The following is an 18,864-nucleotide window of genomic DNA, read 5'->3' on the forward strand; positions in this document are numbered from 1 at the left end:
GCATTACTACAGTGATATGATATGATACAACATATCAAAGTCCAAATATTTCACACACTGTCAACTCTGCACCAGGAAGCTGCACTGCATGAGGAACAACATCCACATGAACCTGTTCGCATCGTTCATCCTGAGAGCCGTGTCCATCCTGGTCAAAGACGCCCTGCTGACCCTCACTCTGGACCCCAGGAGCGGGGGGGGCACCCGGACACAAGCCTGGGTCAACATACCGGTCAGAGCCAAAACATCACGCCAGCCTCACCGGCTGGCCTCACCGGCTATGAGGCTCATGTGTTGATGTGCAGCTATTTAGCACGAGAGAAATACCTTTCTATAAGGACATTTCTCACTGCATTTCTCATCACAATACCTCCTGCTCTGTTAATGGGGCATATTGTAAATTCACTACAGTGTATAGTGAGAATATGTAATCAGACAGAGGGTTGTGGCACATATAAAGTCTAGGCTACTACATTTTTCTTGAATATGTGCATTTACAACCTCTTTTTGGACATTGAATAAATTCAACAGACTTTTACAAATGGTACAGCTAGATACATAACTTAATAGGGTTCTGATGAGAAATGAGCTATTATACAAAGCAATAAATGTTGAGTCCCCCTACAAGTGATTCATGAATGGAAGTTAAATCCCCTAGGAAAGGTCTGAAGGACAATATTAGTATTTGAAATGTCATACATCATCATCAGCTCATAGAGAATACATCTCAACTTGTGAATGTTTAATATCAGAGAGAAAAACAAAACCCAGAAACTCCAACACATGCCGATCCCTCAAGTTCCTCTAACTCCTTTCTTGTTAAGCTTCTCTACATCTGCATCGGAGATATATGCAATTTATCTTATTTAAAATGGTACAAACGGCCTTGCGTACATTTCACATTAACAATGACAAAATGGCCACTACAACAAATGTGATTTCCTGCGAAAGTGCCGAAGTGTAAGCGACATTGGAAATCTATTTGGTTTGATATTGCACACATAAAAACCGCATATTTGTTTTCACTCTCATTTTTCACGAGAACTTTAAATGCACTCAACAAGTTAATGCCTCTCAAATGATGTGCACATATTTGTTAACATTTCTGTTAGTGAGCAGTTTGCTCCAAGATAATCCATCCACTTCACAGTTTAGAGTCACTAATGCATTGGTTTTTCAACATAACATTGCACATACTCGAGTGGTGATACAAATGACCAGCCTTAGGCACACCTGATATTCATGCTGTTTAATCTGCATCTACATATGCCTCAACTGCCAGGTGGAAGGATTGTTTTAGCAGAAGTGCTCATTTACACAGATTTTAACAAATGAATGAGAATAAGCCCCTTTAATGTGCAGAACGTATTTTATTATTTCTGAAAATAGGAGCAAACGATTTGTGTTCTTTCAACATATTCTGCTGTTAAGGAGTGTGAGGAAAGATTGTGTGCTAGAATCAAACACGTGATGTGAAGGACAGGGACAAGGACTCTGAGCATTGTATTTTCGCTGCACAATTTCCATCTTGTGTACAATAACAAAAGGTCTCTCCTTGGCTTACTGTTTTTTTCGCACCACCCCCATCCTGTGTCGTGTTCAGGCTGTTACGTGGTGTCGAGGTGCCATGGTGATGATGCAGTACAGCGTGATGGCCAACAACTATTGGCTGCTGGTGGAGGGCATCTACCTGCACAGCCTGCTCGTCATCACCGTGTTCAGCGAGAGGAAGTACTTCTACATGTATCTGGCCATTGGCTGGGGTAAGAAAAACTGCTCATCTGTTGGGTGTTATCGGCAATTTGATTCCTCAATCGTCAATCATCAAACTTTATTTATACAGCACTTTTTATACACAAAGGTAACTCAAAGTGCTTCACAAACCAAACACAATTTGCAAAAAATAAAACAATACTATCCCCCTCCTTCCAAGGTATAACCAGAGTAACACATAGCTTTGTGATAAAAAAAAACAGTTCATAATATAAAATAAAAAATACAAATAAAATACAAATAAATATAAGAATAAAAAGGAATAAGATAAGACTAAAATAAAATGCTGTTAAATCAAATCAAAAAGATGGTTCTTGAGTTTGTTCTTTAAAGTATGACTCTCTGCTGCCCTCAGGTCTTCTTGGAGGCCACAGGCTCTTTACACTCTTTCTCTCCCATTATAATAATTATGGCCATAAGAGGTTTAGTTCTTGTATCGTGGATCAACCATGTGATTAAAGGTGGGTTATGTATTTTATTTCAGAAACACTTTTTGTTATATTCCATGGAATGCTCTTAACATCCCGATAGCAATGAATATATGAAATGTTTTGACAATAAATACATAAAAAAATGTCATCTGTGGAAGCCGTGGTACTGTAAAAAGCACGACCAATGATCTGAGCCGGCCGGGCTAAAATAACTGGATGGCCTACCTGCCTGTCAGCCTTCCATCTCGTGCACAAACTTATCTCGTGCCCTCATTGGTCATGTGTGTGTTTGTGTGTGTTGGAGGAGGGGCTCTGTAAGGAAGTGGCAGATTGTTTCCAGCTGTGTATTTTCAAATTCTAGTGCACTCGAGCTGGTTTCTCCAAAATGACATACCCCACCTTTAAGTGATGACGGCCCATCAACCTTCTTTTCATTACCAATATACATGAGGCTGATGATGCCCATCCAATGCGCTGATTACATCTAAACTAGACAATGACTAACATAGACATTTACGCTTATAAAATAACCTGTATTGCTGTTATTTTTTAACCAAACAAATACAGTTCAACTAAGTGAGAAGAGAAAACATACATTTTACCAAGAAGGAGAACAGCAAACAGTCTATTTGAGCAGTTGTTCAAAGGAACAAGGTTAACGGCAACAGGAAGTATTCGGACATGGATGGTCAACAAGTATCTAATGGCACTTTTCCACTGCAGGACCTCGCACGGCTTAGTACGGTATGGTTAGGCCTTGGTAGGTCAGGCTCAGTTTATGCTGCGTTTCCATTACAGTTTAGTCACAGGGGTAGTAACTACAGTAACGCAGTGTAGGTGGGGCGAGCGGCGCTGCGTAAAACTGCCGTGACGTCATCTTCAATGCGAAGTTTGCGAACCACAAAACCAGCTGTCATGGGAGCCTGCCTGCAGACCTCCACTCTCAGGACAGTTCCGGTGCAGACCTCCACTCTCAGGACACCTCCACTGTCAGTACAGGAAGTGACGATTCTGGCGCGTTTTTTTTCCCGCCCACCGAAGGACTCGTTTGATGGAAGTTTTCAAATCACAATGGAGACTCATCACGGAGGTGATTAGTCCGACCACCGTGCACTTTGGGTCGGCCTTGGTCAAGCCCTTTTGACCCCCCCAGCCTGGTTCTTGTAAAAGTTTTTCACTCAAATGACACCAAGGAGGGTCCAGCCCCCCCCCCCCCACTCATCCATATATTAACGGATTTTGACCATTTTTGTTGCATTTTTCTCCTCTCCTCTCACTGATCGAATGGCAAACGCGACCCACTGTCGGAGGGCCTCCACGCCGGCCCGGCCTAGTGCCGGTGCTCTGGCGGTCGGTTTATCCGAATTGTGGGTTCGACTCTGATGGCCGGGAGGGTGTGCTGCGTTGGGGTGGGGGACTTCCCCCACTCTGCGTGTCTCTTCCTTCCCGGGCCGGCCGATATGAAGCGTGACCAAGACGCACCGTACAGGGGTCCCACGGGTCCCGCAGCGGGGTGAAGGTTCCCAGCTGGAACCTCCCCACCTCCGCCGCGGTGCACCCGGCAAACACGGTTGTTTCTCGAACCTTCCACTGTTGTCTAGCGGGTGTAACTAAAATACAAGATGTCGTATTTATATTAGGGCTGTCAAGTTAACGCGTTAATAACAAAAAAGTAACGCCACTAATTATTTTAACGCGATTAACGCATGTGTATTTTTTTTCCTCGGCCGCCCCGTAGTTTCAGAGCGCATCGAGTTTAAAATACCATCTACAAGCTGATGCTGACAGACCCGCTCCTGCAGCCCGCTTGTGGCAGACCACACTTCCACGCTCACCGGCAGGCACCGACTGGCTATTGGGAGGACCGGGAGGGTGTGTGTATGTGTGGCCCGAGCGAGAGAGAGACCTTACGTGCATTGTTGTTGTATATATGTTGTTGATAAGAGTATTAAAAACGTATTCCTCTAAGGTACATTTAGAACAGATAAAAAATGTGCGATTAATTTGCGATTAATCGCGATTAACTATGGACAATCATGCGATTAATCGCGATTAAATATTTTAATCGACTGACAACCCTAATTTATATATATAAATAAATATATATCTATGTAGATAATAAGTGTCAGTACGATTTTATTTTGTATTTGCGTGCATTTCCTGTTCGGAAAGTGGCGCTGCGGCTGTACTGATAGTAACAACAATACAAGGTGTCCGTATATATCTATATATATATAGATATATACATACGTACGGTGGCCCTGAAGTGCAAGACACCACAGCATTTCAAAAAACACCACAGCATTTCACAAAACACAACAGCATTTCAGAAAACACCACAGCATTTCACATTGGACGGAAAGGGTATTCCTTTAGGGAGAACACTTCTTGTTTGTGATTGGACAGAGCCAGCCAGAGAAGCACTGCTTTGATTGGTTGTTTTTGCTGCCAGTCAAGAAATGACGCTTCGTGATTGGTCAACACCCGACAGCGAAATATGTCCCAACACAGCACACTCAGAGCTCACAGCTCCTCATATCTGTTCAGAAACTGGACACAAGTTAAACAAGTACAAACCACAGACTGTCTATGTCATGGCGAATACAGTCGCTGCTTTATTTATGTCTGTATGACGTTGTTGTGAGTGTGGACGGAGCAGCAACAGGTTAGTTTAGCCTGATGGATCCGATTCCATTCAGAAAACACGCATTTTAAAGCTTTTCGCCTGCCGTCTTATCTGCAGACTTGTCAAAGCGTTAATTCATGGTTTTTACTAACCGTTATCAGTATGTAGTTACTTCGGCACCACTTTGAAACGTGTATTACAATTAAATCACGGTCAAATATGTTCATTTTGTTGTAGTTGGTATCTCCCATAGAATTTACATGGAGATACGCCCCGCCCCCTTTCCAGCGCCTCTTGTTTGAATGACAGGAGCAAACACAGCTGACAGCCGCGGTGAAACTCGAGCGATTAGAGCAATGCAAATATTGGGTGGTCTACCATAGTATTTACGTGGAGATAAGCCCCTTAAAAACCATGAATTAATAAAGCTTTAATTCTGTGTTTACTCCTGTCATTCAAACAAGACGCGGGCCGTATCTCCATGTAAATCCTATCGGAATCGGATCGATCAGGCTAAACTAACCTGTAGCTGCTCCGTCCACACTCACAACAACGTCATACAGACATAAATAAAGCAGCGACTGTATTCGCCATTCCATAGACAGTCTGTGTTTTGTATATGTTTAACTTTTGTCCAGTTTCTGAACAGATATGAGGAGCTGTGAGCTCTGAGTGTGTGCTAACAGCTGACAGCTGATGTGTTGGGCCAATCACGAAGCGTCATTTCTTGACTGGCAGGATAAACAACCAATCACAGCAGTGCTTCTATGGCTGGCTCTGTGCATTCACAAACAAGAAGTGTTCTCCCTAAGGAATACCCTTTCCGTCCAATGTGAAATGCTGTTGCGTTTTGTGAAATGCTGTGGCGTTTTGTGAAATGCTGTTGTGTTTTGTGAAATGCTGTGGTGTCTTGCACTTCAGGGCCACCGTACTTATGTATATAATAAGTGTCACAATCCGTCAAGATCCGATTTTATTTTGTATTTGCGTGCATTTCCTGTTTGGAAAGTGGCACTGTACTGATAGTGGTGATTTTATTTTGGAATTCTTAGCGTGCACTTCCTGTCCTGAGAGTGGAGGTCTGCACCGGAACTGTCCTGAGAGTGGAGGTCTGCAGGCAGACCCCTCTCTTAGCTGTTAGCACTCAGAGCTCACAGCTCCTCATAAACTGGACAAAAGTTAAACAAGTACAAACCACAGACTGTCTGTGTCATGGTGAATACAGTTGCGGGTTTATTTATGTCTGTAGGCTGTTGTTGTGAGTGTGGACTGTCAGAGCATACTGCGTTAGCTTAGCCTGATTGATCCGATCTCCTTTCAGAAAACACACATTTTAAAAGTTTTTTTGCCTGCCGGCTTTTCTGCAGACCGGTATCAGTATGTTGTTGCTTCGGCATCATTTTTAAACGTGTACTGTATTACAATTAAATCACGGTAAAATATGTTCATTTTGTTGTAGTTGTAGCCCCCTTGCCAGCGATTCTCTCCGACCATTCAGCAGTCAAGAGTGTTTACGCCCCTAGTTTAGCATATTCAGCCCGGTTGTTGGCCTGGTAAGAACCTTGATTTTGGAGGGCCAGAAAAAAGGTGAAAAAGTAGCCCTGAGACGGAACTACCCCTAGTGGAAAAGCAAGATAAAGTATCCTTTCTCAGGCAGTCAGGTAATTTAGTGAAGTGATTCAAATCAGCAAGGGCCTCCTGTCAACAGGTGTTTTGAAGTGATGATACTTAGTGACAAACAAACAAGCAAACACAAAGAGATCGTTTTTAATAACACATTTTTTTTTTCTAAAAGTATCACACTCGAGAGCAGAATTTTTTATTCAGTACATACTTCATCGTCAAAACCTGGTGCCTTCGTTACCCACAAGGCAACTTGACGACCAACCGCTCATTAAGCTATTTGCGCTATTAAGTCTCAAGCGAGGATAAGGAGCCAACACAAATAAAAAGGAGAGATGAGGAGCTGGCCACAGAGGACTGGTTATCTCACCTTTTTCTTACTGCACACTCTCACATTTATTTCATTTTCACATTTGTAGTTTAAAGACTAACTGACTGACTCAAGTGCTTCAGATTTCCCTCTGGAACATCAAAGGGCTTTCTATTTTTTATTTTACTTTGCACTAATACTGCCCAAGACAGTGGGATATCATGTATGTTTTTTTTGTTTTTTTTTAACCTTTATTTAACCAGATAAAAGCATTGAGATAGAATCTCATTTGCAATGCTGACCTGGCCAAGAAGGCAGCAACGTTACACATAACACATAACACAAACATATAAAATACAGAGAACATAACAAAAGACAAAAAAGCAGTCACTACATTTTGCACATTAGGACAGTAAGAAAGGGGCACTACTTATTACTGCAAGAGCAGCTGGTGGTAAGGACTTCAGACAATTTCAATCTAAAACATGCTATTGAGACAAGTGCCCTCAGTTTGAGGCGTGATTGAAGGTCATTCCAAGACCAAGGACCATAATAATGTTAAGACTGTGAAAAAGATTGTGTACATCAACAAATTCAAATATATTCATTCAAAAAGTATGAATTGTTAGGACACATTTAATTACAACAAAAACATGTGTGCTTTCATGGGAACATAATCTTAATGTTCTTGTTAATGACTTTATGATGCTCATATTTAATTTGTAGCTTGCTACTCCAATTAAATGATATAGTTATCTTGAGATGTCCAACACTGTTTTCCCTGATTAAGAAACTCCTCACTGAGCGGAGATAACAAATCGTGGTCTCACTAAGATATTCACTGTTGGTGAGATCATGTCTGAAGAAGAGACCCGCCTCATGAACAGATTAGATAAAGCTTTGCAGAGGCAGACAGACACTTTCATACTTAAAGACCTTTCATGTCCTCATTGGGGAAACAAGAATTATTAGTCTCGAAATAATGAGATTTGTAAACTCATCATCATGTGTAATACTGAACAATAAAATGAAATATTGTCATCATGATAACCGGGTAAAATAATAAATATAGCTCAAACTGTATTAAGTTGTGTAGCAGATGATCTATCAGGAGCACCATTTCCATGATATCATCATTAATCTTTGTTTCAACAACTTTATAACGTTCACTCTCACATTCGTTCTCAGGTGCACCGCTCATATTCGTGTTGCCGTGGATCACAGTGAAATATCTGTATGAAAACGAAGAGTAAGTCACTTTTCGTACAGTAATAGCATTCAATAATACTATTGTTACATAATATGTAAGGCAGTTTGAATGTAACAGCTTTTATCTGTGAATTCCTACCACACTGTATGAATATCTTGTGACAAAATCACAAAAAAAAACAGCAATCATTTACAATGTATAATGTGCGTGTGTGTAGGTGCTGGGAGAGGAATATTAACATGGGATATTGGTGGATTATCCGTTCCCCTATACTATTTGCTTATCTGGTAAGTCTGTCTGTTTGTTCCTTGCCCAATGATTTTCTGCCTGTCACTATACATTTGAACAAATGGACAAAATAAATTCAGGTACAGAGTGTGCTGGCATGTGATGGAGCTACAGATGCACGCAAAAACACACAAACCCAAACAGACACACACAGCAGCTGACATTCACAAAGTGTGTCTTGGCTAGGGTTGCAAAGGGACGGAAAGTTTCCGGTAAATTTCCGGAAAGTTTCCATGGGAAGTTAAGCTGGGGAATTTTGGAAAAATATTCAATGCAAAATTAAACAAAAAAACATGACATTTCAACAGATTTTTTTTTTTACATTTTTTTTTAAGTAGAACAGAACAAGTTTTAATTATTTTATTGAACAATTATTTGTTTCATTGAAGAACGAAAACAGGAATGTTGAGTTAAATGTTACTAATCCACCCAACCCCACTCATTAAAAAATGAACAAAAATGCACACCCCATCCAAAGATCCCCACAAAGTCCCATTCAAAATGTTAAATGAAAAGAGCCCTTCTCCCTCCAAAAAGTCCCATTAAACATGAACATCTTCCTTCAAGCAACCCTCTGCATTTTTGCTAAAGCCTTTCAGTCAACGGGCTCTTCCTGGGCCTCATCAACATCACACTCTGAGTCTTCCTCTTCAGTGTCACTGTCCAGCCTTGTTGAGGATGGCTCTGTGTCAGGCTCAAAGAGCCTTAGGTTTGCCCGAATGCCAACCAGTTCTTCCACTCTCACATTTGTGAGCCTGTTGCGAACCTTTGTGTGGTCTCAATAGCCATGCAGTAAGCAGTGTGCTATGGCATGGATATTCAAGTGTGCTTGAATGGCATCTGTTTGTTTTAGTCAAGATTATGCTAAAATATACTTCACCCAACTATGTTTCCCTGTGAAGAGCCAACCTTCAATTTTGAAAATTCCCAGTTTATTCCCATAAATTCCCGTTAATTCCCGTGGAAAGTTTCCATCTTTGAAAATTCCCTTGAATTTTGCAACCCTAGTCTTGGCGGATGTTGCTGTCAAATACCGGGCTGCACAGCCATGATAAAAGAGAATAACAAAGAGCTGAATCATCAACCAAAAGTCAAATATTTGTCCCAAGGAAGAGAGCAAAGGTGTGAACCGTTTCCTCATGACCCCGCCACAGGCAGAAAAGGCAGAGAGAGTATTCACTATTTAACTTTTTCACAGCAGACAATTTGACCTGTCCCAGTAGAAAGAGCACACATGAAAATGCTAATATGGCCCTGTTCCATTAAGTGTCCAAGTTAGCGTTTTAATGAGCCACAAGAGCAAGACCTCCCCTCAGTTAGATGAATCCATAATTAATGTGATTAAATACCTCTTTGATTTCCCTACTATGACATGTCAAAATGTCTCCCTTAAAAACATGCTTTATGTGCTTCTATGAATGTATGCATGTTAGAAAGTTTATAGAAGTTGGGTTGCGAGTGTAAAACTCCTCTTAGAATGACACCTAATTTCGCAGTTTCCCCGCATCCCCTCTTGTACATCAGTGCCACTATGATCCCTCCTCGCTGAGTAGTATAGATAATATCGACAGAATGCCTCTCTGTGCAGTCGGGTGTGGCGTCTAACAATGATTTTATGGAGTAGAAAATAATGAAATCAGCCAGTTCAGTCAAGTGTTTGGGTGAACTTTAGATCTCCTGGGGACGACAGACTGTGACGGGACTCAGGTTTTCACTGAAGTGAACCATGCAAAATGTAGCAAGAAATGAATCACACTTTTACACAATATAAAAAAATAAATAACTGCCACCAAAAAAAAGGATTCCTCTTTTGTTAAACATGTTTTAATTACAGATGTTTGTGTGTATTATCTTCTATCTTATTTACCAGGTAAAGAGGATATTAAACTTCTAAACATGTATTCTGGAAAAGAGAAGTATTATGTGAAGCATTTAAGTTTGATTAAAGTTTTTTTATCTTGTTAACCATCTCACGGCCTAGTGTGTGAGTCTGTTTATAGATTAAACTGGCAACACCTTCATAATAGTGAGAATCCAATAATAAAATTAACCAAAACACACATGCACACACACACACGTTCCCAAACATAAATAAGTAGTGGTATTCCACTTGTGTGTTTCCTGCCTCTTGTTCCCATAGTGACAAACAACATTATGGATGGACACACTTACAGTATTAGAACAAGTGCACACACAAGCTGAAATATCCAGACACCCGTAAGTGGCATACACTGTGGAAGTCACACAGATTGTGCTCTGTGGAAAAACTCTCTTAATCGTAATCTCTGAATTAGTTGCCGTACAGTTGTGTATGTCATCCTCCAGCAATCCACAACACAACTCTAAAGTTCGCACACACATATTCACACCTAAATAAACTGTGTTTGTGTGCACTCACACATATTTGGACCAACACATCTGTTGAGACAACACACATGATACCAAATTTGGAGCGCTAATATCTTGAGTGCTGCAATAATTAATGTTCTCTGTCATTGGAGAGGGTCTGCACTACATCACAGTGTGTTTGTGTGTGCGTGTGTGTGTGGTATGTGTTGCCAGCTGAAATCCCACAGAGCACAGAAATACTCAGAAAGGCATTTTGGGGAATATCTGTGTCTCTTACCCATTATGTCATGTAAACATTTACAGAACGCATGTGTTTGCATCATTTCGATCCCCCCCTCTTCTTATTACAGATTAATTTCTTCATATTCATACGGATCATCAAAATCCTGATGTCTAAGCTCAGAGCTCATAAGATGAGATACACTGACTACAAGTTCAGGTGAGTCCTGCCTCCATCTTGAAACCTGATGAAAGTCGTAACAAAGCAGAATGAGCAGTGTCTAACATGTTTGGAAATATGATTTTATCTCCCTCTTTGTCTTCCCCTGGTCCAGATTAGCAAAGTCCACTCTGACCCTTATTCCCCTCCTTGGGATTCACGCCATCCTCTTCACCTTCGTCATCGATGAGTCCGTCCCTAAAGGCTCCATGCTGCGCCTCATTCGCCTTTTCTGCGACCTGCTCTTCAACTCTTTCCAGGTCAGAGCTCACCTCCACATGAATCTCAAATATTGATGTCAGTGTGTCTATCCGTGTTCTCTCCTGTTTTAATTGTTTATGTTGTATACAAAGTAATTCCTTAGCCTTTTGTAATTTCTTTAAACGCATCTGACTCTAGTATTAAGTATTACTTTTTGATTAATCTGTAATAAATAGTCTACTTTAAAGGTCCCATATTATACCCTTTCTCAACAATATATTATAGGTCTCAGCTATATACAAAACATGTCTCTGAATAGTTTGGCTCCAAACACCAAACAGATCATGCATTGTAGCATCCCACAAACCCCTCCGTTTCAGCCCTGTTCCAAAAGTGCTGATTCTGTGTCTGTTACTTTAGATGCTAATGAGCTGCTGCTGGCCACGCCCCTCTGCGAGATGATTGGTTTAAAAAACACAATGGTGCTCTAGGATGAGATCCAGGTGATAAGGTGGCTGGTTATTGGATGGTGATTGGCTAATGGTTACACAACCCAAACAAAGCATTGTGACATCACAAAGTGCCCGAAATCTGATCGGCTCATTTTCAGACAGGTTTTTATATAAATGGATCAGGACAAAAAGTGAGAGAATCTTTTTACCTGAAACTTTCTGAATCACTTAACACAGAGGGGACACCATTTTATGTATACATGTAAAAGACACGAAAAAGTGGATTTTGCACAACAGGTGACCGTTAAATGATGACTGTGTTTAATCAGTATCATATTGTCCTTTTCTCAACATTTCTTTAATTAGGAACAAGTAACTGTGCGTAAAATGCTGTACAAATGGATAAATAATGGATTGATAGGATTAATATTTAAAGATACCCAGTGGAGTTTTTCTAAATAACCATGTTTCTCTTTTACATACAGTGTCACTCAACCAAATGAATTATGTTTTCCCTCGAGGTCTAACAACTACACTCTTTTCCTTCCTTATAAAATCTACAAAGTCAATCCTTTTGAAAAATGTGAAACCTGTATTGTTTCTTGCTGTGATTGCTATTCTTCCATGCCTTTGTTGTTGCATTGCTGATTTCCTTGGTGCATTACAGCAACCTGTCAATCAGCATCCAAAAGAATATTCACTACGAAGTTTTGTATATACTCTTTAAGTTTTGCTTGTCTAACTTAGTAACAAAGACCTTTGGCATTGTGTGCATTTGGCATTGTGTGCCATCTAATTTAAATGATACACATGTTCTGTTTGTTCTGAAATCACTTCACAACAGGCTTGCTTTGGAGTAATATAAAGGCCAAAGTGATACCAGGGTATTTGTTGATAATAATTAACAGATGAAATAGTTAGACCTCTGTCCGTTAAAACGCAGTACAAAGTGCGTATCATTGGTTTTATCACCAGTATCTTCCATGACTGAAATATTAAAACTCCACTTTGTGTTTCAGGGCCTGCTGGTTGCTATTTTGTACTGCTTCATCAACAAAGAGGTGAGACAGATGTGCTTTCACGTCACCTTAATGTAATCTTTGCTATCGTTGGAGTTCCTCCCTTTCTCTTTTAGAGCTGATAAACTAGACATTTTACATCATCAGCATTTCTGTTTCCAGCCTTTATCGTTCCTTGGTGTATCTCTAAATCTTAATAATCCATCCATCCATCTTCTCCCGCTTATCCGTGGTCGGGTCGCGGGGGTAGCAGTTCCAGCAGAGAGCCCCAAACTTTCTTTTCCCCACATCAACCAGCTCTGACTGGGGGATCCCAAGGCGCTCCCAGGCCAGCGAAGAGATATAATCCCTCCACCTGGTCCTAGGTCTACCCCTTGGTCTCTTCCCAGCTGGACGTGCCTGGAACACCTCCCTAGGGAGGCGCCCAGGTGGCATCCTAACTAGGTGCCCGAACCACCTCAACTGGCTTCTTTCGACGCGAAGGAGGAGCGGCTCAACTCCGAGTCCCTCCCTGATGACCGAGCTTCTCACCTTATCTCTAAGGGAGACACCAGCCACCCGGCGGAGAAAACCCATCTCGGCCGCTTGTATCCGCGATCTCGTTCTTTCGGTCATGACCCATCCTTCATGACCATAGGTAAGGGTAGGAACGAAAATGGCCCGGTAGACAGAGAGCTTTGCCTTCTGGCTCAGCTCCCTTTTCGTCACAACGGTGCGGTAAAGCGACTGCAATACCGCTCCCGCTGCTCCGATTCTCCGGCCCATCTCACGCTCCATTGTTCCCTCACTCGAGAACAAGACCCCGAGATACTTGAACTCCTTCACTTGGGGTAAGGACTCATTCCCTACTTGGATCTTAATAATCCACTTTATCCTTTTGTCTACAACGTGCGACAGACACAACATCTTATGTCAGCTCATCTCTACACCTTTAAATATAATGTTACTCAAGACAAATCCATCTGATGAAGTGCTTGGTGTCTTATTTAATCTTCATCACATATGTTCATTCGTCTGTCCGCTGTTTTCCCATCCTGCAGGTGCAGTCAGAGATGCTAAAAAAGTGGAAGAGGTGGAAGCTGGGTAAGGACATTGAAGAGGAGTACCGCCACACCCACAGCCACACGCCGCACCTCAAGAGCGGCAGCATTGCCACTGGCAATCTGCCCTATCTCCACGACAACAACGCCAGCGACCCCGGCGGTGACTCGCCTCGCCTCAACAAAGCTGAGCCCTCCTGTTCAGCCGCACCCGAGGAGAACCGCAGACTAGTGGTTTCCTATAGCAACGGCACGGGGAAAGGCGGGACCACAAAGAGCAGACACACCCTGCAGTTCTCTTTTCTGCCACACCGGGGCGCCAGCAGTCACGTGAGCACGGCCATAGAGGAGGCGTGTCTGGAGGAGAAACTGCACACAAACACTGTTGAAGGGGAGGAGACTAATGTCTGAGGGCGGCCTGCTGTAAAGACCTCGTCACAAAGAATAAAACTGTGCTTATAGATGTTTCGGATCAGTGTTTAACATGTGCAAACAAGGCAGCCTGAGTGGGAAGAGAAAGAGGACCCCAAAGGTCACAATGTTTTAACCAGCCTGCTGCAAATTAATATGTAATGTTTTTGGGACCTTAAGCTAATAAGAACGATTCACTTCAGATTCAATACACTCAAAATAAGCTTTCTAATGGTGACTAGAGTGTGTGTGTGTGTGTGTGTGTGTGTGTGTGTGTGTGTGTGTGTGTGTGTGTGTGTGTGTGTGTGTGTGTGTGTGTGTGTGTGTGTGTGTGTGTGTGTGTGTGTGTGTGTGTGTGTGTGTGTGTGTGTGTGTGTGTGTGTGTGTGTGTGTGTGTGTGTGTGTGTGTGTGTACACACATACATACATATGGAGGACTCCCAATAGGACCCTGCTCACATCACTCGTATGTCATGAGTCATGTGTACTGATGTTGTCGTCGTGAGTTGTGAGTCACACTTGTGTTGTATGAAAGGTTCCAGCAACGGATGCTCATTTGTGGTACTCTTCTACAAAAAAATCTCAAAAGTGCCAAGAAAAAACATTTATTTTTGTTCTTTTGGTTTCATGATACTGAATGTGACTTCAACATGCATGACTCGTGATGTCTTGTTTGTAACAGGATGAGGACAGAACTATTACCGACTATTGATGTGTTGAGGAAGAAGTTGCTTTGATCTTTAGAGAAGTTATTCTGGTTTTAAATGACCATGCTAAACAAGAAAATAATACATTTACATCAATTGGCTAAAGCAGGTATCCTTCATGCACATTCCTGTCCTCCCTTCTGTGTTTATAATAACCCCTTTTCTTTCTTTTTAAACTGAGTTTTGTGGTTGAATGTATAAGGACAATGGAGAAGTATGGGTGATATTTAAGTGTATATATGTAATTAAAGAACATGCCACCAGAACCTGCTTTTCAGTCAAACAGTATTCTGTCGAATGGAGGCAAACAGAACATGAAGTACATTGGAAAATAGTCCTATTACAATAAAAAAAGGTTCTCCATTTCAAAATCCACATTAACAACACATGACTCACTTGAAAATGTGGAATCGGATCTGGATTTAATTCTAGGTATTATCCATTTTTTAAACCAACAAGGATTTTCACAAAGATAGTAAACAAGCACTCAATTGAAGTGTAAGAGAGAGAACTGTACATATTAAACTAACTTTAATAAAAGTTATTACCGGTATTATAGAGTCAAGGACGTGTTGGTGGAGGGATGTGTTGTTGTTCTGTGCTTTTGCTTGCAGTCCAGGGGCCTATACTACGAAGCTGGTTCAACCTAACCTGGATATGTTTGAGTTAGCCGGTTGGCCTAATCCAAAACATACGCGCTCTCGCTAAACGGTCCTACGACACGGGTTATCAAGTGGATCGCTCAAGCCAGCCGTGTCCTATCGAGTTAGGTGCGCGTTCACATGAAAGGGGTGGTATTTGGAGCATTCGACCAATCACAAACATGGAGAAGCGTACTGACAGCGCAGCGTCATACTTCCTGAATGAAAAGTCAACTATAATATTAGACATATGAAGAAGTTAAATTAAATATCCATGACTTAAACACTTTATCCAGGATCAAAGCCACATAGCTGCACCTGCAAGGTGAATACAGCTGGTAAAAGTGTTTGAATGCGTACATTAACAGGTTTATGATATCACTGCCCCGTCTCTAAGACACGATCTGACATTAATTACATTTGACTCGTGAGTGTTGCACGGCCAGATACGGCTCAGCTGACTCAGATAAGGAAATATATGATACATTATGAAGTGATATGCCGCGGACTGTACTTAATGTTACTCTGATCCGGTTACTTATGTCGTGGCAGATATTTAAGTAAGCTTTCTTAACGCTAATGTTATAATAGTCAGATTGCTCTGAAGATGGAGGTGATATTCTATTAATGTTCACGTTCACACAGTCGGTGATTTTTGCCGGCCGTCTTTCCTGCAACGGCAGTTTTTCTGTATTTCCTTTCTCCTGTAATATGACTTGATCGCTTTAAACTCCGCACACTGAGCTCTGATTGGTCAGCAGGCAGTGCTTTCACTGAGTTGAGCTCTTAGCCTGCAACCTAACTTGGTCCCGACCGCGTCTATCGTTATTCCAACCCAGTTTAGATTTAACCACGCCCACTTCCGCATTACGCAAGAACGTAGCTCTACGCGATAGCGTCATAGACTTCTTCTTCGGCAGTTATAGCGGTCGCGGTAAAGCAGGATGAGCAGGATATTGAATAGTTGTTTTTTGTCTTTCCAAAGGATTTGTTGACTGAAAGTAAACGATCCTGTAATCAAAGCCATATCGAAGAGTCCTGAGATTGTATTTCTGGTGTTTTATCATCTATAAATAGCCTGTGTGTATTCTCAAATGTCGTTTTCAGGACAAACAAAAGACGTTTTAAATATCTTATCAGCTGGTGTAAGTGCAGAATATTGAATATAACCTTGACTATTACTGTGTACTTCATTTATCTGACAGCATTATTTAATGATACTATTATATATATATATATTTATATACATTTATTCATATACACACACACTTATATATGTACTCACACATGTATTTATTCATAAATATACACAGATGTATTCATTCATTTATACACACACAGCATTATTTAATGATACTGTTTTATATATATATATATATATATATATATACACACACATTTATTCATTTATAAACATATAAACACACACTTATATGTACTCACACATGTATTTATTCAATATTCTGCACTTACACCAGCTGATAAGATATTTAAAATGTCTTTTGTTTGTCCTGAAAACGACATTTGAGAATACACACAGGCTATTTATAGATGATAAAACACCAGTAATACAATCTCAGGACTCTTCGATATGGCTTTGATTACAGGATCGTTTACTTTCAGTCAACAAATCCTTTGGAAAGACAAAAAACAACTATTCAATATCCTGCTCATCCTGATTTACCGCGACCGCTATCTGCCGAAGAAGAAGTCTATGACGCTATCGCGTAGAGCTACGTTCTTGCGTAATGCGGAAGTGGGCGTGGTTAAATCTAAACTGGGTTGGAATAACGATAGACGCGTCCCGACCAGGTTAGCCGCTAAGCATAAATTACCATGGAGATCTAGCCTGCTCAAAAGAGAACCAGCTTCATAGGACCGGAAAGCCGGAGTTTTCCCTGAATTTAGCCGGCTAAGCGAAAATCCTGCTTCGTAATATACCCCCCAGGTGACAGAAAAGAATAAACATGAATTATTACGTTGAGAAAGACACAAACATGATTGTACTTGTCCTTTACTTTCCATATTGTAATTGTCAGGACGGGGTCCAAAGCAAAAAAATGTCAAAAGTTTTATATAAAAGCCAAATTGTTGTGTCTCATATATGTCTGTGGATCCAATTAAACTGAATTCTGTCAGCAAAAAAGTGTCAGGAAGTGTTGTTAATGTAACATGATAGAGAGACATGAGTGTCATTCCTCCGCAGTTATGCAGTGAGTCTGCCAGTCACTTGCTGACGTACTTTTGACAACAAAAACCTGACTATGTTTCAACATTGGCTGAAATATTGAATAAATATCAGTGTGGTCATGCATATCATAGGGCAGTTATTCCCCATCATTGTTGACTGCAAAGCCAATCAGTGGATTTACCATCAATCAAGATATGTGATTCATTGGAGATGCAACATGAAATTATAATGACTGCTCTGCGTGTTATTGCGCAGAGGGTAACTAGTTGTTGGCGGATACATTTTATATCGGTTGCACATACATGTCCAATAATGTGTGTTTTTGCACGGGTGTTCTTGTATGTGATTGATCTTGTAATCTCTCTGAAAACGCCTCCCTCCCCATGCCTGTATTAACATATAACAGAGAACATAAACCACTGGAGGCGGCTCACTGCGTGGCTGTAAAATAAGCCAGCAGAGGATATTGCATGATTATTTATCATATCACAATGTCTCTCATGGGAATCGCCTGAATTTCACCCTATGTAAAGACTACAGAATGAGAATGCATGGGAGGATTTTGAAAGTAAGGGTTTGGCTTTGGCTCTGTATGTATTGCACATTTTCCTTTCTTAAAAACATCCATTGCCATTTTCAAATTAGGATTTGTTTTATATGAATAAATGCATTCAAGATTCATGATAGATTATTTATAACGTTAATCTTGGATTCAATTATGGAGTATTTGCTATTACTGCATTCATTCTCTTTTGAGTTAGGGCCCATCGCCTTCACCAAACTAAATGGGAAATTAAATATAGATAGTTAGGATAAATAAATACACCGATATCAAAAAATGAATAAAACGTTATCTGCGTTTTTTTAAGATGTGAGTATTGAGAGAGAGAGATCAGACTTTCTCTCAATACTTAATTGAAAAGCATCCCAGATAAACAATTTCCTATTTGAAAAATAACTTTATCCTCTGTCAAATGTATGATTAATAATGCCTAAATAGATATTTTGACCATTTTGCGACAAAAACATTTAGAAGTTGGTTGAAGTCTGTGCTCTATTATCTTAATGAATTACCGTATAGCTAAATACGATTTATTCTTCTGTGTTTATTCATCTCTTCTTATGAGAACTCAGCTAATCCTGCTAGGTGTAG

The 18,864-nt window shown here is 40.8% G+C and overlaps 1 protein-coding gene across 1 annotated transcript in view; it reads left to right on the forward strand.

The window, feature by feature from the left end:
- gcgrb (glucagon receptor b) overlaps positions 1-14,405 on the forward strand; it is a 102,414-nt gene extending 88,009 nt beyond the window's left edge. The window contains exons 7-14 of the mRNA XM_034076505.2: positions 76-232; positions 1,604-1,763; positions 7,952-8,012; positions 8,191-8,260; positions 10,961-11,049; positions 11,165-11,309; positions 12,722-12,763; positions 13,762-14,405. Of these exons, the coding sequence (XP_033932396.1) occupies positions 76-232; positions 1,604-1,763; positions 7,952-8,012; positions 8,191-8,260; positions 10,961-11,049; positions 11,165-11,309; positions 12,722-12,763; positions 13,762-14,172 (1,135 nt within the window). The 3' untranslated portion in view covers positions 14,173-14,405. The remainder of the gene's footprint in view (positions 1-75; positions 233-1,603; positions 1,764-7,951; positions 8,013-8,190; positions 8,261-10,960; positions 11,050-11,164; positions 11,310-12,721; positions 12,764-13,761) is intronic.
- Positions 14,406-18,864: the final 4,459 nt, after the last annotated feature.

Source organism: Pseudochaenichthys georgianus, chromosome 1, assembly GCF_902827115.2.
Source record: "Pseudochaenichthys georgianus chromosome 1, fPseGeo1.2, whole genome shotgun sequence".
In the NCBI taxonomy this organism is placed as follows: domain Eukaryota; kingdom Metazoa; phylum Chordata; class Actinopteri; order Perciformes; family Channichthyidae; genus Pseudochaenichthys; species Pseudochaenichthys georgianus.